The sequence below is a fragment of the Podarcis muralis genome, chromosome 7, assembly GCF_964188315.1.
Source record: "Podarcis muralis chromosome 7, rPodMur119.hap1.1, whole genome shotgun sequence".
In the NCBI taxonomy this organism is placed as follows: domain Eukaryota; kingdom Metazoa; phylum Chordata; class Lepidosauria; order Squamata; family Lacertidae; genus Podarcis; species Podarcis muralis.
Window position 1 is genome coordinate 83,013,810 of NC_135661.1, and position 19,521 is coordinate 83,033,330.

The 19,521-nt window shown below is 48.4% G+C and overlaps 1 protein-coding gene across 2 annotated transcripts in view; it reads right to left on the reverse strand.

Moving 5' to 3' along the window:
• Nucleotides 1–19,521, reverse strand: part of B9D2 (B9 domain containing 2) — an 87,255-nt gene that overhangs the window by 12,748 nt on the left and 54,986 nt on the right. The window contains exon 2 of one of the 2 annotated variants that reach the window (XM_028742186.2): nucleotides 15,767–17,045. In XM_028742186.2, the coding sequence (XP_028598019.2) occupies nucleotides 15,767–16,154 (388 nt within the window). In that variant the 5' untranslated portion in view covers nucleotides 16,155–17,045. Of the gene's footprint in view, nucleotides 1–15,766; nucleotides 17,046–19,521 lie in introns of those variants that run through there. The other variant, XM_077932268.1, reaches the window with a different exon arrangement.

Below are 19,521 nucleotides of genomic sequence, written 5' to 3' on the forward strand. Positions count from 1 at the left end.
CCCGAGCTTCCCCCAACCCCAGCCCCGAAAACAGCCTGCTATCCGCAAGCCTAGGGAGCCCGGCGGGAAGTCGCGCCGGTCTCCCCAGGCTTGCGCAGAGCTGCGCGAAGCCCGGGGCTGCAGGCAGTCGCGCCGGTCTCTCGAGGGTTGCACAGAGCTTCCTGAAGCCTGGAGAGCGAGAGGGGTCGGTGCACATATCACAATTGTCTTATTTCCCTAAGGTTTCCTACTATTCCACAAACCATCTTCAAATGCTCCCACATTCAACAGAAACCTACCTGCAAGTAAAGCAAAGGAAGAGGAAGCTGGGATCCAGAAACATTCTAATCCAGCCCTCTGGAAATTTTCCTTTATGAAGAGGAGCAATTGAAACTAATGGCATTTTAATTTATTTATTTTTGCTGGCTGGCATTGACTTTTGATGCCTCTCATTCGGTGTGCCCTTCTGCCCTTGCCTGTTCCAATGACATGTAGATATCCTAAGTTATCACATGGTTGCCAACTGACCAGAAAAACCAAGATTAGACTGCTTCTATGCCCTTATAAATCACTCGATGCATGGAAATCAGCAGGGACAAGCTTTTTCGCCTCATGCAGATAAGCACCAGCCGACACCTGCGAACCAAGTGGCAAGTTAAAAAGCACAGGAGCATGGGCTGGATAAAGAAGTTGGCAACCTCATCCTCCACACCCTACCACGCTTCTTTGCAGCTATGCCAAACTCCAGCCCGGGTTCCCGGGCAAGATTCTGTTGCCTCTGGAGGGTCAAATTTCGGAAGTATGTGAGAGTGGAGTCAATTAATAGCGATGGGGAATCCGAAACGCCAGAGGGGACTGCTTGGGTGGATCCCAGGTTTCTGCTTCCAGATCTCCAGGAAGACGCCACATCCTAATGCGTACATCAATAACAGGAACAAGAGCCAAACAGGAGCTCTGGAAACCTGCTTGTAAATCCATTTCTTATTTAAATCCCACGCCAGCCTCTGCCAACTTCATAAGTTTTGGACTACAGTGGTACCTCGGATTACATACACTTCAGGTTACATACGCTTCAGGTTACAGACACCGCTAACCCAGAAATAGTGCTTCAGGTTAAGAACTTTGCTTCAGGATGAGAACAGAAATCGTGCTCCAGCGGCGCAGCAGCAGCAGCAGGAGGCCCCATTAGCTAAAGTGATGCTTCAGGTTAAGAACAGTTTCAGGTTAAGAACAGACCTCTGGAACGAATTAAGTACTTAACCCGAGGTACCACTGTACAATTCTCATTCACCCAAGCCTTAGCAGTTATAGGCAAAAATATCTGCAGTGGCGAAGGCTGCCCTATGACCACTGCCCCTGTATGGCCCTCCCCATGCTTTGCCACGACTCAGGAATGGCTAACTGCATATTTCTGCGTCAAGTGCAACTTCAGAAACAATTTGAGCCTGCTACGTACATTATCCTTCTCCCCATTTCACAGATCCTGGGACTGAGGGCGAGCAAGGTTGCCACACTGCAACAAGACCTTGCTCCTTTATACATAGGAATCTGGTCCTCTGTGTGTTTAAAATGGTAGAGGGACCCCTGACCATTAGGTCCAGTCACGGACGACTCTGGGGTTGCACGCTCATCTCGCTTTACTGGCTGAGGGAGCCGGCGTACAGCTTCCGGGTCATGTGGCCAGCAAAACTAAGCCACTTGTGGCGAACCAGAGCAGCGCACGGAAACACCGTTTACCTTCCCACCGGAGTGATACCTATTTATCTACTTGCACTTTGATGTGCTTTTGAACTGCTAGGTTCGCAGGAGCAGGGACCGAGCAATGGGAGCTCACCCTGTTGCGGGGATTTGAATTGCCAACCTTCTGATCAACAAGCCCTAGGCTCTGTGGTTTAGACCACAGCACCACCCGCATCCCTCTGTGTGTTTAGTCAGAAGTAAATTCTGCGCTAAATTGACTGGGACTTCCATTCCAGAGTTTAAAAGCAATGGGATGTAAAGTGGTGCTTTTTATTTCCTTAGGGGCTTCCTAACTTTCTTCCCATAACCTGGCCGCAGCTTTCCTAGTAAGGTCGGTTAAGAGAGAGAAAAAGGATGCTTTGGCCATCTAGCGAGTTTCCATCTGAGTGGGGATTTGAACCCAGGGCTCTCTGGTTCAGCTCCAGCCCTCTGCAGGCGTTCTCTCCCTCTCTCTGAAAGCGAACTGCCACAGGCCACAGACACACCCCAAAACGAAGCCCCATATTTGCAGCCGTCTGACACTGACACAGCATCTATTTATGGTACAGGAAGAGTCTATTTTTAAGCTTCTCTTCCTCGCAGGATCAAAGAAGCTTTGACTCCAGCTCCTCATCCCATCTCGTCCCACATACATGGTCAAATCAGCTGCCCTGCATGTTCCCATCTCCAGGACAAAGACTGTGATGTTCAAGGGGAAAGATCCCTTTCTTCTTCATCATTCCACCCCCTTAAAAAAAAAAATATAGCATGCAGTGCTTGGCGAAGGAGAATGCCCAGGGTATGCCCATTTTGCATTTAAGTGAACGTGGAGTTCAGAACAAGAGTCGGGGGAAGGAGAGAGACATTTGATAGCTGCATGGCAAGCAGAAATTCTTGTTTTGGGAAAACTTTTCCCAGGCGCCCTGTCTCACGGTTTCTCCTGGTTCTACGGCCCGCATCTCTTTCTTGCGCCATTAACAGCAGGCTGGCAAGCAGAAATTTAGTTAATTTAGCAAACAGAAATGTGAAGATTTTCCTGGCCTGGAAATGCAAGTAGGGAGGGAAAGTTTCACTTGCTTAATTCCTGTCTGCATGTTAGGGTGATGCTTTCTTTAATTTTTAAAAATCTGCCGGTATGGCGGCTGTGTACGCAGCATCTTTTTAAAGCACATTCAAAGACCATTCCTCCCCCTGCAAAATAAAAATAAAAATCATGGGAACTGTAGTTTACCTACGCACAGAGTTGCAATTCCAAGCACCCTTAGCAAACTATAATTCCCAGGATTATTTGGGGGTGTGTGTGATTTGAATGTGCTTTAAAGGTATGGTGTATATGCTGCTACTCATTTGATGGTTCCCATTTAAAGGGTAAGAATTAAATTTTATTATTTAAAATTTATCAGCAACAAAGGCAGAGGAGAAGGGGCCTAAGCTGCCCAAGAAGAAATGAAGGTAGTCTTCTCTGTTTCTATCCTGATCAAATAAGCTCTCATAGCAGATCACAAAACATTAAACATACAGCGAAGAACTTGCGATTATCTATCACTAGCCATCATTGCTGGATTGTCAACTGACTAGGGGGGTGGAAAAGCTTAGTGGCAGACCAGTAGCAATCTGTAGAAATAGACAGCCAAATATTTTCACTGGTGTGGAGATAAAATAGTACTACCTGCTATGCTCTGCAAATCAAGGCGCCCTGAAAAGTCCAAGAGTTTTAGGGTGGCAAAGAGAAAGGAGGCAGCTGATGATGCTATTAAGAATAAAAACCTGGTCCTAGTTCTTTCGAAAGACGTATACACACCCTGAACTTGACTCATCTCCAAGAACCAGGAATCAAACCTGGCTATCATTGACCATAATTTTTGCATCTCCCTGCCATTTAGCTACGCACCACCTCCTCAAAGTTTTCTCTTTTCTGTACCTGCCAGCTAAGATTTCATTTCACGCACCTGAGGAAGTGGGCTTGAGTCCACAAAACCTCGTGCCACAGTACATTGTATTATAGCCTTTAAGATGGCCCAAGACTCTTTGAGACTAACTTGGGGTACCTCAGTGGAAAGTCCTCAGGGCACACACCCCACAAGTCTCAACGCTGCTCCAACAGCAGTATTCAGAAGAAACCTGACTGTCAGACTTCCACTTCCCTTCTTCAAAGTTTGGTGCAGTCAACGCTTTTCGTTTCCACATGACTCTTGCGGAGGGAGGCTGTGGTCTCTTGTAAATTGAGGATTTATGTTTTACAGCTGCAAAGACAGAGATAAGGCTGTCTCCATTGAACAGCCCCAGCTTATCGGGCTAAGGAAATTCCCAAGCTATTTTGGGACTTTCCAGTGTTACATCTCCAGAGATAAGAGGATGAGATCGGTTTCTATCTACTGTCCTTGTGACCTTGTGAGTGGTTCATGGTGTCTGTCAGCCTCAGTTTCCCTCAGCTGTAAAATGGGGATAAGACTATGAAGCCTTGAATGGCGTTTCTAGGCAGGCTTCTCCCATAAAAACCAGCAAACTCGCCAAGATAATCAATAGAGACTGGGTGGCTACCAGAAATTGCCTCCTCTGTCGTCTTTTGGATTTATCCTTATTTAATCTCTGCCTGTAGGGTTTATAGCTCTGTGGCTACTGCTGTTGATCTCTTGCAGTGCATTCCTAACCATTTCTACTCCGAACGTGTACTGCTGAACTCAGTTCATTTGCACTGGCTTAGGTATGTTTGTTAAGCCACTTTGGAGGCGAAGTACTAAAAGGCTGTGTATAAGTTTCTCATGTAAACAGGGAGGCAAGGGTTTCGCATTCCATAGATCCAGATTCTCCCAGTGCTTCTGTATCCGGAAGAAGGATCTGGCAATAGGAACATAATAAGAGCTATTCTGGATCAGGCCATAGACCATCTGCTCCAGCATCTTGCAAGCAGGGCCTACTTATGCTTTCCTGCAACTGCATGAATGAATCTACTTTATTACGTTCACAGACCAGCATAATTCCTGCAGCTGGTCTTCTGCTTCTGTCTAATCTTCTATTAAAGCCAGCCATGTTGATGTCCACTGTAACATCTCATGGGAGCAAATTCCTCGCGGCGTTCTCATTCTCGGGGCACTTTCTTAATAACTTATTTAGAATTTGGGGTCGGTGCAGGATTTCAAGCCTATTTCATCATTGCAAAGTAGCGGAGTGGGTGCAATTTTCTATCCTGCAAGCATTTTCTGCAGCCCGCACTTCCTGACCTCCATGAAGTCTTCCCCTGGGATTTGACTGACACATGGGCACCCAGGAAGGCGGCAGACCATGGGACCAGCAATTTATAGAATGAAAGACACTCATGAACCCTTCTGTGCCACCTCAGAAGGAAAAGTCCTTGCATCGAGAACCCTGCACCGCACACCTGAGAGTTTCACTGGGAGCCTTCTCTCCCCTCTGATAATTTTAAAGCACCATTTCTTTCCTCGTTAACTGATGCAGAATGGTTGGGGGGAAATGAAGGGGTGTTTGCGTTGAATTTTCAGCACAGTTCTAGCGTCAGGCCGTTGCCGCAGGCCAGGAAGCGGCAGGACCAGGAAAGACGCAGACCACAGAAGGGAGTAAGCTGGACCGCAAACAGAAGTTGGTTACTTAGGGGGCCATTCTTCCCGTAGGGAAAGGCCCCGGGGGAGCCAGGCTCCGGTCCGCCCACCTGCTTAAACTTTCCACGTGGATCAACTGTTCAGTCACGCTGGGGAAATGTGGGTGGCTTGACTTCTGTCGAAACAGGGAAGTCAAGCAGCGCTGCTACCTTCCCACCCGCCCCCAGGGCCTTCTGCCGTTGTTTGTTTTGCCAACTGCCCTGGTCGGAAACTAGCAATTCCCCCTGTTCCAAGGGGCTGTTTGAAGGACGGATACTCTGCAGAAACTTCCAGGCATGCTATTTTATCATCACACCAGGCTCTTTCGGGGGGGAGGGGGCAGAGGGGAGGATGCAATTCACCAGAAACGGATCCCTAGCGTAAGAATCAGCAGCTGGCAGCCTCTGAACCAAATGAGGTCCTCTGAGCACACGACGTGCCAACCAAATGGGCAGAGGAAGGGCACGGAATGGCCCCTGTGTCCACAGGTGGGAGGTGGGTCAGGGTGGAATGGCCCCTGTGTCCACAGGTGGGAGATAGGTCAGAATGGAATGGCCCCTGTGTCCACAGGTGGGAGATAGGTCAGAATGGAATGGCCCCTGTGTCCACAGGTGGGAGGTGGGTCAGGATGGAATGGCCCCTGTGTCCACAGGTAGGAGGTGGGTCAGGAAGGAATGGCCCCTGTGTCCACAGGTGGGAGGTGGGCCAGGATCTCAACACTGCAGAAAAAAAATCCAGGGCATGATGATACTGGGATGGGGAACCTGCAGCATCCGAAGAAGTGTGCATGCACACAATTGCTCACACCAATAACAAACATAGTTGGTCTCTAAGGTGCTACTGGAAGGAATTTTTTTATACAGTGGTGCCCCACAAGACGAATGCCTCGCAAGACGGAAAACCTGCAAGACGAAAGGGTTTTCCGTTTTGGAGGCGCTTCGCAAGACGGATTTCCCTATGGGCTTGCTTCGCAAGAAGAAAGCCCATTGGGAAATCTCCGGGGACCTCTTTTAAATTCTGGCGGTGGGGAGCAAAGCCTTTCCCCCCCCTCCGGCCTTCAGAAGAGGTCCAGGAAGGCCGGCAGGGGCCGAAAGGCTTTGCTCCCCACCGGCAGCATTTTAAAAGCGGTCCGGGATAGCAGGGAAGCGCTTCCCGCTATCCCGGACGGCTTTTGAAGGCAGGCGGGGGGGGGGGGGACACCAAAGACTTTTGCCCCCCGCCGGCCTTCAGAAGAGGTCCTGGACCTCTTCTGAAGGCCATGGGGGGGCAAAAGTCTTTGCTCCCCCCTGCCTGCCTTCCCGGGGGCTTTTAAATCGCCCCAGGACAGCGGAGAAGTCCTCCGCTGTCCCGGGGTTTTTTAAAATGCTGGGGGTGGGAAGAAAAGCCCTTGTCCCCCCCCCCCAGCCTTCAGAAGAGGTCGGGGGACAGACTGTCCCCGGACCTGGTCTGAAGGCGGTTTCCATAGGAACGCATTGATTGATTTTCAATGCATTCCTATGGGAAACCGTTCTTCGCAAGACGAAAAACTCGCACAAAGAAAAAACTTGCGGAACGAATTAATTTCGTCTTGTGAGGCACCACTGTACTGTGGTCCTGTAGTTGTTGGTGAGCTCCAGTCCCCATCAGTGCCAGCCAGCATATCTGACTGTGAAGAACGATGGGAGCTGCAGGGCAACAGATTCCTGGCCACTTTTCTAAACCATGTTCATAGTATGATGGGTGATATGCAACAGGAGTTCAGTGGGGGGTCTTTCCCACTTTCTGTCTACTGAAGGATGGGGTAGAAATAGATTCAAATAAATATATCAAATAGATAAAACACATCTTGATAGCTCCGTCAGTGGAGCACGAGACTCTTAATCTCAGGGTCGTGGGTTCAATCCCTACGTGGGGCAGAAAGATCCCTGCATGGCAGGGGGTTGGACTAGATGACCGCTGAGGTCCCTTCCAACTCTACCATTCTATGCTTCTGTGAATAAATAAATGAATGAATGGACTTCTATGCAGCTCTGTAGCATAGACCCTTCCAACTCTATGATTCTATGATTTCCAGTGAAAAGAGGGTTGAATCCAAAGTAGTGTTAAGTCACTCGTTTCCTTAGCACAAGGCTTTCTGCTTGTACAGTGGGGACCATCTCTCCTCTCCTCCCCGTATTGTCCCCCCCAATAAATCTGCGTGGGATTCCCCCCACCTTCTGAAGCTGGTTTTGGGAGGGCGTGCCTGTGTTCAGTTGCACCAGCGTAAATCCTCATGCTAACGGAACAAGGACACTGTATGCCACTCTCAGTCTTGAGATGGAAAACCCACAAGTTCTCACAACCAACGCCAGCTATCCTGCGAGTGCTGCAGCCAAAAGCAGGGTGTCCCCCCTGCAAAAATGCCATATGTCCTTGGTCAGCAACTACAAAAGAAGTTCAGAATTGCCACACCAGATCAGACCCAAAGTCCATGGAGTCTTGCACCCAGCGGACAGCCAGCTGTTTCTCGGAAGACTGTGGGATACGCAAGCCATAGTCCTCCCTGGCACCTGGCATTTAGAGATATACTGAATCTGAACTGGAGGTTCTATGGAGCTATCGGGGCTCATAACCACCGAGAGACCTATGTTCCATAAATCTAATTCCGTTTTAAAAGTGTCCGAACCTGCAGCCATCACCACACCTTATGGATTCCATAAACGGAACTGTGTTATGTGAAGAACACCTTTCTTTCGCCTGTCCCAGATCTATTGCAAATTCAGTCACTGGGTGAACTTGCATAATCTCCTAAGCCTCTGTTGCTGGGGCATGAAACCTGCAACCCTACAGATCTTGTCAGACTACAACTCCCATCATCCCTGACCGTGACTGGCCAGAGCTTACTACGAGATGGATTCCCAAAACATCAGTTTCCCCACCCCTGGTTTAAAACACTGCAGAAGCTAAACTGAACTGGAGCTTCTACTCTTACTCCAGAAAAGGCTCCTTCACCTTTAAGATTTATGTGAAAGAAACCCCAAATAGGTTCAGCTTCTCCCATCACTGCAGAACAACAAGAAAAGCTTCTACGCAAATCTAAAACATGCAGGAGTCTTCTTACAGCCTCAGATGCTAAGCAGGTAGGCATGACCCTCCATATACTTCTGGTTAAGATACAATGGTACCTTGGGTTAAGTACTTAATTCATTCTGGAGGTCCGTTCTTAACCTGAAACTGTTCTTAACCTGAAGCACCACTTTAGCTAATGGGGCCTCCTGCTGCTGCCGCGCTGCCGGACCATGATTTCTGTTCTCATCCTGAAGCAAAGTTCTTAACCTGAAGCACTATTTCTGGGTTAGCGGAGGCTGTAACCTGAAGCGTATGTAACCTGAAGCGTATGTAACCCGAGGTACCACTGTACAAGGAATAAATAAAAGGGGAAAGGCCATAATTTTCATGCCTCAGAGCTTCTGCTTCCACCCAAATGACAGAAAGCTGGGCAGGATTTATCCAGCAACATAACGCGACCATTTGCATCGGTGGATTTTGGAATGAACTTGTTAAAACCTTTTTTCCGACTGGCTTGTGCTTTCAACAGCAGCCCAACCTGAGGAGTTGCGCTGGGGAAGAGGCAGCAATTACCCTGGCCTAACGCGTTCTGAGGAAAGGGGATTTTGCGTAGGCGAGGCAAGGAGGACCCAAACGCCTCCTTGGCAAAAACGACTGGCACGTGCTGGCACTATCCCGGGCTGCCATCTTATCTCCCAGAGACTACACAAAACGTACAAGTTCCCGCCTCTGCCTGCGGGCCCGAGTTCCGTTTCGGCAGCGTGCCAGCCACTCCCAGGCACGTAATTACACCCCAAACAAGCTTGAGACGGCTGCTCCCTGGGTGGGTGCAGAATCCTATGATCCAAGGGAAAGATCCGATCTTTGCAGATTCGGGCCTCTTCAGACCTGCTGCCAACACCGCCACCCCTCCTGGGCCTGCGCATCTCGTTCAAAAGCCCTCCCTACATTTTTTTCTTTTCTTTTAAATATCTTTTGTCTCCTGTCTCCCCCCAAAAAAAGACCCCACCCAGCTCCAGGCATCTGTTGGTGCGTTTAGGTGGCTCGTTTTTTCCACACGAGGAGCAAACTTCTGTAAAAGGTGGGAAGGAAAAAAACAAGAGTTCTGCTCTTCCCAGCAAGGGTTGCGGAAAGCCCAGTATAGCTAAGAGTAAGGGTTTCCTGGGTGCAAATGCCCAGGTTGCCAACTTTTTCCTGCTGGTCCTGCCTCTTCGCCCTTAACAACAGCTGTTGGATGCTAAGAGCTGTTTGACAGCGAAAAGGACTCCCTCAAAAGGTGGCTTCTCCTTCCTTGGAGAAGGAAGAGTAATAATACCACTCTATTCTGTGGGACACGGGTGGCACTGTGAGTAAAAGCCTCAGCGCCTAGGGCTTGCCGATTGAAAGGTCAGCGGTTCGAATCCCCGCGGCGGGGTGCGCTCCCGTTGCTCGGTCCCAGCGCCTGCCAACCTAGCAGTTCGAAAGCACCCCAGGGTGCAAGTAGATAAATAGGGACCGCTTTATAGCGGGAAGGTAAACGGCGTTTCCGTGTGCGGCTCTGGCTCGCCAGAGCAGCGATGTCACGCTGGCCACGTGACCCGGAAGTGTCTCCGGACAGTGCTGGCCCCCAGCCTCTTGGGTGAGATGGGCGCACAACCCTAGAGTCTGTCAAGACTGGCCCGTACGGGCAGGGGTACCTTTACCTTTTTATTCTGCCTTGGTCGGACCACAGGCTGAGACCCTCCCTGCCCGCAGACTGTCTCGCCATAGTGGTGCATGCTCTAGTTATCTCTCGCTTGGACTACTGCAATGCGCTCTACGTGGGGCTACCTTTGAAGGTGACCCGGAAACTACAACTAATCCAGAATGCGGCAGCTAGACTGGTAACTGGAGGTGGCTGCCAAGACCATATAACACAGGTCCTGAAAGACCTACATTGGCTCCCAGTACGTTTCCGAGCACAATTCAAGGTGTTGGTGCTGACCTTTAAAGCCCTAAACGGCCTCAGGATCAGGAAGGACCAGCTGGTGGAAGGAATACAGGTCGGAGGGAAACAATATAAATTGAAAGCTTTTGCAGATGACTTGGTCTTTACATTACAGGAGCCAGAACCTAGTACAAAAAGAGTTTTAGAATTAATTCATGAGTTTGGTCGGGTGGCGGGATTCAAGTTGAATAAACAAAAAACTAAGGTTTTGGCAAAAAATTTGACATCTTCAGAAATAGATGGGTTCCAGAAGGAAACGGAGTTAAGTGTGGTTAAAAAAGTGAAATACCTGGGGGTCAATTTGTCTGGTAAAAATTTGAATTTATTCAAAGATAACTATGAAAAATGTTGGTCAGAAATCAAAAAGGATCTAGAAATTTGGTCAAGACTAAAACTTTCCTTGTTGGGAAGAATCGCAGCTGTAAAGATGAATGTATTGCCAAGGATGTTGTTCTTGTTTCAAACCCTGCAGATCGTGGACAGAGTGGAATGTTTTGGAAAGTGGCAGAAGGATATCACGAAGTTTGTCTGGCAGGGCAAAAAGCCCCGGATAAAACTTAAAATACTAACAGACGCAAAAGAAAGAGGGGGATTGGCCCTGCCGGACTTAAGGTTATATTATGAGGCTGCATCCTTCTGCTGGATGAAGGATTGGTTCTTATTAGAAAACACTGATGTCCTAGATCTAGAAGGGTTTAACAATGCTTTTGGATGGCATGCATATTTGTGGTACGACAAGGTAAAGGTTCATAAATTGTTTAAAAACCATATTGTCAGGAAAGCTTTATTCATTGTCTGGACTAAATATAAGGACTTACTTGAAAACAAGACCCCGAGGTGGCTTTCACCAATGGAGGCAAAGGCCTCAAAAAGACTTAATATGGAGGGTGGCTGGGCGAAATACTGTGAGATAATAGAAAAAATTGGAGACAATTGGAGGTTGCAGAGCTTAGAAAAATTAAAAGATAAGGTGCGAGACTGGTTACACTATGCCCAAATTCAAGAGACTTTTAAAAAGGATAAAAAAGTTGGTTTCCAGGTGGAAAAATCGAAATTAGAGATAGAATTACTCGAACCAAAGACAAAAGTGCTTTCAAGAATGTATAACTTGCTGCTTAAATGGAACACTCAAGATGAGATAGTCAAATCAGCCATGATAAAATGGGCTCAAGACATTGGGTACAACATTATGTTTGAAGACTGGGAAAGGTTATGGACCACCGGTATGAAATTCACGGCATGTAGTACCTTGAAAGAAAACATTATGAAAATGATATATAGGTGGTACATGACCCCAGTCAAACTTGCAAAGATATATCATCTGTCTGATAATAAATGTTGGAAATGTAAGGAGGCTGAAGGAACATTCTTTCACCTCTGGTGGACATGCCCGAGGGTGAAGGCCTTCTGGGAAATGATTTACAATGAATTGAAAAAGGTATTTAAGTATACCTTTCACAAGAAACCGGAGGCCTTCCTCCTGGGCATTGTAGGCCAGAGAGTGTTAAAGAAGGATAGAACTTTCTTTTTATATGCAACTACAGCAGCAAGAATTCTTATAGCCAAACATTGGAAGACACAGGAGTTACCCACGCTGGAAGAGTGGCATACGCAACTGATGGACTACATGGAATTGGCCGAAATGACTGGCAGAATCCGAGATCTGGGAGAAGAGGCAGTGGAAGAGGACTGGAAAAAATATAAGGACTATTTACAAAAACATTATAAGTTATATGAATGTTGAGAATTTGCTAAGTTTTGGGAAAATTAGTTTCAGCAATCAAACTTGAAAATGTTTGGAAATTAAGTCATGACCGTGAAAAGACCAAAGTTTAGAGTAATGTTTTTTTGTTTTTTTTTATTGATGATGGGAAAAAGTGATTCAACAACAAGTACCCTAAATCTAAAATATAATTAGATGAAAGTACAAAAACGCATGAAACAAGGTAACAATTTGCTGTTATTTTTTATTGTAAAGAATGCAGGGTGTGGAGGATGTGGGGAAGTCCAGTAGATTATGAAAAATTGTTTGGAAAATATGAATATTATCTTTTCTAATCTCTTTTTTTTTCTGTAAAGTCGCTTTTGGTGAATTATTGACGATGTATTTGACCTTGGAAAAAAGCAATAAAAAATATTATATATATATATAAAAAAAGCCCTAAACGGCCTCAGTACAGTATACCTGAAGAAGCGTCTCCATCCCCATCGTTCAGCCCGGACACTGAGGTCCAGTGCTGAAGGCCTTCTGGTGGTTCCCTCACTGCGAGAAGCTAAGCTACAGGGAACCAGGCAGAGGGCCTTCTCGGTAGTGGCGCCCGCCCTGTGGAACGCCCTACCACGAGATGTTAAGGAAATAAACAACTACCTGACATTTAGAAGACATCTGAAGGCAGCCCTGTTCAGGGAAGTTTTTAATGTGTGACATTTTAATGTATTTTTAATCTTTGTTGGAAGCCGCCCAGAGTGGCTGGGGAAACCCAGCCAGATGGGTGGGGTACAAATAATAAATTACTATTACTATTACTATTACACTTGGGAGTACTGTGTCCAATTCTGGGCACCACACTTTAAGAGGGATGTTGACAAGCTGGAAAGTGGGCAGAGGAGGGAAACCAAGATGATCAAAGGTCTGGAAACCAGGCCTTATGAGGAATGGTTGAAGGAGCTGGGTATGTTTAGCCTGGAAAAGAGGAGACTGAGAGGAGATATGATAGCCATCGTCAAATATCTTAAGGGCTGCCACATAGAAGATAGAGCATGCTTGTTTTCTCCTGCTCTGGAGGGTAGGACTCGAACCAGTACCTTCAAGCTACAAGAAAGGAGATTCCGACTAAACATTCGGAAAAATACTTTCCGACAGTAAGAGCTGTTCGGCAGGGGAACAGACTCCCACGAGAGGCGGTGGACTCGCCTTCCTTGGAGATATTTTTAAACAGAGGTTGGGTGGCCATCTATCACGGATGCTTTAGCTGAGATTCCCGCATTGCAGGGGGTCAGACTAGATGACCCTCGGGTCCCTTCCAACTCTTAAGATTCTACGATTCCATGAGCTGACCAGGCGAAACCTTTTCTGGCGTGGAGGCAGTGATGCGAGAAAACTGCTTCCTGCTGTATGTTTGTGTGTCAAGTCTGGAGTCAAGCTTGCTGTGGAAGTCCCAGGAGCGGGGGCGGGGGGGGGGGGGAGAGTAGCAGCCAACCCCGAGGTGAAAGCAAAGGCTTGAATTTTCGAAACGGAATTTGCAAACTCTGACCTGCCCGCAGCTGTGCGGTAGCATTGCAACACGTTGACCAGCAAGGGGCCTTTAGGGAGAAGTGGCGAAGGCGACGCTGAAACGGGGGGGGGGGGGGGGGGTTGCTGGGCCGTTTTTGCCGGAAATCGCAAGATCCGATCGACCAAACTCCTTTTTCACTGCCCCCTCCCCGCCAACTCCATCCCCCCCCCCAGGGGGAAAGCTGATTTTTGCACACACACAAACATACAATTTTCTCCCATCATCAGAGGACTTCTCACGGGTGCCTGGCTTCACAGAGCGCCTGCCGACACAGCTATAACATGACAGCCCGGATCCCCGGATCCTCGTGCGAAGAGAAAGGAAGTTGAAATTAGAGGCAATGGCTTTCGCTCTCTCTCTCTCTTTCTTTCTTTCTCTCTCTCTCAGGAGCCAACAACAGCAGCTAAGAGGCAGGAACGATGCAACCTTAATCCGCATTAAGGCCATACCGATTCTAATCACGACACTACTCACCTGCCTTAAACCTGCTCCTAAAAAACCCTAATGGGGTCCTTTTTTTTTTAAACACCAAGCCTCCCGTCTGGGAGAATGGCTTATTTATAACTTCCGAGTATGTACAGAGTCCACTTCTCGTGTGACCAAATGCCGGCAGCTTTCCCTACCCTCCACCCCAAATTTCTGGAATTAAAAGCATGGATGTAAACCTAGGCTGCTTAAGAATAAGTTTATAGTTTATAGAGTGGGTCTGTCCAACCCCAGTGTTGTCTGGCTGCAGACTGTAGGAGCTGCTCTTCCGGGTCTCGGTTAGAGGTCTGTTCCTGGGGTCCGGGGAGGGGGGGCTTCTCTGCCTTTCCCCCACTGAACTGGGTCCCCCTCTTCTGCCAGAATGCACTGCTGTCCCTGATGAAACTGTGCTCTGGCTGGCAGCCAGTACTGGCAGCTCAAAAGGCAGCAAATTCTGGATCCTGCCTGGTCCCACTGCCCCAGACTGACTGACCAAGTTCTGCGCGCCCCAGTTTCCTGAAATAATAATATATATATTTTTAAATGCCAACCCCGTATCAAGGGCCGGCCCTCATCATGGATACCTTGGCATGTAGTGGTTGCAATGATCAGATCAACTCACACCAAATTCCAGCTGCTGCTGCCTCCTCCCTGGGACCAGCCACCTGGGTGAGCATCTCCTGCCATGTCCAGAACTAGTAACAGCTTCTCTGCTCTTGGTTTTATTTCCTTTGTGCAATTTCCTTGCACCCTTTGTCACATTAGGTTTGCACCCCAGCTCCATGCCTTTAAGAGCCTGGCCTGCAGAACATTTAAGAGGTAAAACTCTTCCCGGCGTTTTTCAGGAAAAGCTTCACCTTTTGAATCTCCGCCTGCCGGGATGCTGCACAGGAGCAGGGCCGGAATAAAAAGGTGGCTACCTTAGGGGAAACCCCTTTGCCACAAGGCATTGGTGGGAAGTCTTGAAGAGTTAAATAAGCTTCCAGGTTTTAGGGTCAAGGGTAAAATTATCCCATTAGAGGCGCTGCTTTTCCTTTTTCCAGTTTGTATCAACATCTTAGGAACGCGCCAACCTCTCAGCCCTCTTCCCAAACCCCTTCTTCATCTCATATTCTCTGGCGATATTTATTGCCATTTTACACACGGAATGCTTTAAAAAAAAAGGATCTTGCTTAAACTCTGGGTGCGAATCCTGCTCCATTGCATCGCTAAACCTAAGTGCAAAGTAACAAACATTTCCTTCTTTCTCCTCTCGTTCTTTAAATTAACCTTTTTATTATAAATCAATATTAGGAGGCCTGGGGCAAGGCACTTCACCAAAGTCATCCATCAGTGCCTCTCAGCCCTTTATAGCAGCTTGCAAGCTGCTCAACAACCCCTCCACCGCTATTGTCGAAGTCTCAGGCAATGAAATACTTGACAGGTGCCCCGAATTTGCCAGCGGGTCGCACCTTGCCCCGGCCTAACCTTTGAGTTGGTTGCCAGCTTTCTAAATTGGCCCTGCGCCTCTGCCTAACAGCTGAGAAATCAAAGGGGTGAGGACTCTCCCTTTAAATGGGGGGGATTTCCTCCCCACTTAATTTCTGAATGTCACCCTCTTCCTAAAGGAATAGGAGCAGGGTCGGGGGGGGGGGCGGGACACACCAGCCTAGCCCTGGTTCCTCGGCCTGCTCTAACCAGTAGACCTCATGACCTGCCCTCCTAGATACAAACACCCCCTTTCTCTCCCGTGGTCTCACCGTGGTTCGGGGGAAGCATGTTGAACCTGTGCACCTCCTTGGCGTAGTACTCTTCCTGGGGGGTCTCCTTGGGGTCTTCCGCCGTCATTTCCCGGATCATTTCCACGGTGCTGTTGTACAGAGCCACAATGTCTTCGGACAGCACCCGCGAGTCGGGGTCTTCCACCTCCGGCGGGCTGGTCAGCTTGAGCTTGCTGAGGATCTGGCCCCGGATGGCCTCGATCCGCTTGCGCTTCACCATATCCATGTCCAGAGTTTTGCAAGTGGAGAAGGCGAGAGCCACGCAGAGCTGCTCCAGCGCCAGCAGCAGGAGGAAGAGCCAGCCAGCGGCTCGCGAACACCCAGAAAGACTCTGCCAGCCGCAGGCTCTCCAAACCAACATCTTCATGATTTCTCCACCCCCTTGTCGCTTCTGCTCTCGGTGCCAAAAAGGAGCGGTGGGGGAAGCAAGATGAAGGGGGGAAGAAGAAGAAGAGCCGCCCTAGTTTCTTGCCGTTTTTCTCAGTCCTTTCCCTGCATCTGACAAAGTAGGCTGTTTCCTACAGAAGACCCACAAGTATAAAGAGTCCCTCAAGTATAAAGCGACGGTTTCAGATTCGAACCGGTTTCAGATCTGCGAACCGTCTCCAAAGCCTGCCGGTTTTCAAAAGCGGAGGAGACTCACCTTGCGCTTGGCAGAGCCTCGAAGCAGCCCATGTGCCTGGCGATTCGGAGGGCGCCCACGTTCAGCCTTGGCGCCCGGCCGTGGCAGCCCGAACGCCCATCGCCGGGGAGGTCGAGGCTCTGTCTCTAACTGGTTTTGGGGATCGTGTTCTTGGCAGGGCGAGCCGCTCAGAGGTTGCCAAGAAGAGCCTGGATTTGCCCGGGATGTGGCTAGCTGCAAAAGACTTGGGCCAAATCCGGTGTCACGACTGGGGCATCCCGAGGCGATTGCGCTCCTCCGTCAAGATCGCGGCTGCCGCTGCTCTCCCTGGAACCAGCCGGCCTTTCTGTCTTCCTTCCCAGGAAAGGCTGTAATTTCACCACTCCTGTTGGGACTTGCTGGCTGCAGGGCTTGGTGGTTTTTAAAGCCGTTTTTTCGCCTCTCCCCAGCGGCAGCTCCACCCAGGAAGTGAAGGAGGGGGTGTGCACTGCTGTATATATAACTCCTTCGCTGGGGAGCAAGGCAGCTGGACAGCTACCGTGGCAAAAGCCGGAGAACTTTTATTTTCTTTTATTCTGCCTGGCTCCTCCGCTTCGCCTTCCTCCTTCCCCTTGTGGCTGAGGCGACTGCCTCTCCCTGGAAGAGAGAAGAGCGGCAAAAACTTTTATTCACACACGCACAGGACTAAAGTAAAGACTAAACACACCACCCACGGTCTCACACTGCCATTTCTTATTTTGTTTTTATTTTTCTTATTTTATTTTTTATATAAAAATTTTCTTTTCATTTCTTATTTTATTTTTATTTTTTATATAATTTTTTATTACTTTTTGTAACATATCATTTTCAACAGTAATTAAACATACTTTTACATCCTATTCAATTTTTTTATTTTATAAAAGGGTATTACAGAATATTCGGCGGCCGCATTCGTGGCTCCTTACTCCTTGCTTCGGTTCCCAAGACCCTTGTCTGGAAGTTATACTTTCAAAGATAGCTCAGTCAGGAGAGCACAAGACTCTTAAATTTAGAGTCGTGGGTTCGAGTCCTGTGTTGGCAAAACGATGCCTGCATTGCAGGGGGTTGGACTAGATGACCCCTGGGACCCGAAATCTACAGTTTGGGGAAATGTCCTCCTCTTTATTCCTCCGGCACGTGAGGACTAGTTGTGGCTACTCCGGTTCTGAGGGGAATGAGTCCTTTTCTTTATTGCTGGAAGCCCCTAAAAAAATCCAACTCCAGTCATTTATACATTATCACGGAGGAGCCTTTTAGGTTCTTATTTTGTTCCTGTTTCTATATCTGGGTTTAATGTTTGTTCCTGTAAGTTACTTTGAGTCATTGCCACAGAAATTTACATAGCCAAAGCTAAGCAGGTCTCGGCCTACGTGGGGCCTGATCAGGAGACTGACACCAATGCCTTACGTTTCCTGAATCAAGAGTGAAATGATAATAATTGCAAAAACAAAGATTGGTCCGTGACAGGGGAGGAGTCATAGAATCCTAGAATCGTAGGGTTGGGACCCCGAGGGTCATCTAGTCCAACCCCCTGCCATGGAGGGACATTTTTGCCCCACGTAGGGCCTGAACCCACGACCCTGAGATTAAGGGTCTCGTGCTCCACTGACGGAGCTATCCCAGATGCGTTTTGTCTATTTGATATATTTATTTCAATCTATTTCTACCCCATCCTTCAGTAGACAGAAAGTGGGAAAGACCCCCCCACTGAACTCCTGTTGCATATCACCCATCATACTATGAAGATGGTTTAGAAAAGTGGCCAGGAATCTGTTGCCCTGCAGCTCCCATTGTTCTTCACTGTCAGATATGCTGGCTGGCACTGATGGGGACTGGAGCTCACCAACAACTAGAGGACCACAGTATAAAAAAATTCCTTCCAGTAGCACCTTAGAGACCAACTATGTTTGTTATTGGTGTGAGCTTTGGTGTGCATGCACACTTCTTCGGGTGCTGCCGGTTCCCCACCCCAGTATCATCAGGCCCTGGATTTTTTTCCTGCAGTGCTGAAATCCTGACCCACCTCCCACCTGTGGACACAGGGGCCATTCCGTGCCCTTCCTCTGCCCATTTGGTTGGCACGTCGTGTGCTCAGAGGACCTCATTTGGTTCAGAGGCTGCCAGCTGCCGATTCCTGCGCTAGGGATCCGTTTCTGGTGAATTGCATCCTCCCCTCTTTCCTGGTCCTGCCGCTTCCTGGCCTGCGGCAACGGCCTGACGCTAGAACTGTGCTGAAAATTCAACGCAAACACCCCTTCATTTCCTCCCAACCATTCTGCATCAGTTAACGAGGAAAGAAACGACACTTTAAAATTATCAGAGGGGAGAGAATGCTCCCAGTGAAACTCTCAGGTGTGCAGTGCAGGGTTCTCGATGCAAGGACTTTTCCTTCTGAGGTGGCACGGAGGGGTTCATGAGTGTCTTTTCATTCTATAAATTGCTGGTCCCATGGTCTGCCCCCTTCCTGGGTGCCCATGCGTCAGTCAAAACCCAAGGGAAGACTTCATGGAGGTCAGGAAGTGGGGGCTGCAGAAAATGCTTGCAGGGTAGAAAATTGCACCCACTCTGCCACTTTGCAATGATGAAATAGGCTTGAAATCCTGCACCGACTCCAAATTGTAATTAAGCTATAAAGAAAGTGCCCCGAGAATGAAAACGCCACGAGGAATTTGCTCCCGTGAGATGTTACAGTGGGCATCAACATGGCCACTTATTCTGTTAATGACTGAGCTGCCCTGCTGTCCTAAGTGCAATAACTTTATCAGGACCACCCAAATTGTCACAAAATAGCAGCAAAGTTTTTCCCCCATTCCCTCAGACCTCATAATCAGGCAACGTGCTACACAAAGTAGGGGATGGAGAGATGGGGAGTTTAAAAACAACATTAACACTATCTCCGGTCCCTCACCACAAAATATGGTTAACAGGAAGCTGGCTTGACAAGGCTCATCTTGTGAGGGCTAGTATGTTAAAGTCTGCAGAGCACACCGCACTGCTTCTGATAATTATTAATAACGCTGTTTAGCACAGAACCATAGACTTGTAAACTTGGAAGGGACCCCACGGGTCATCTAGTCCAACCCCCTGCAATGCA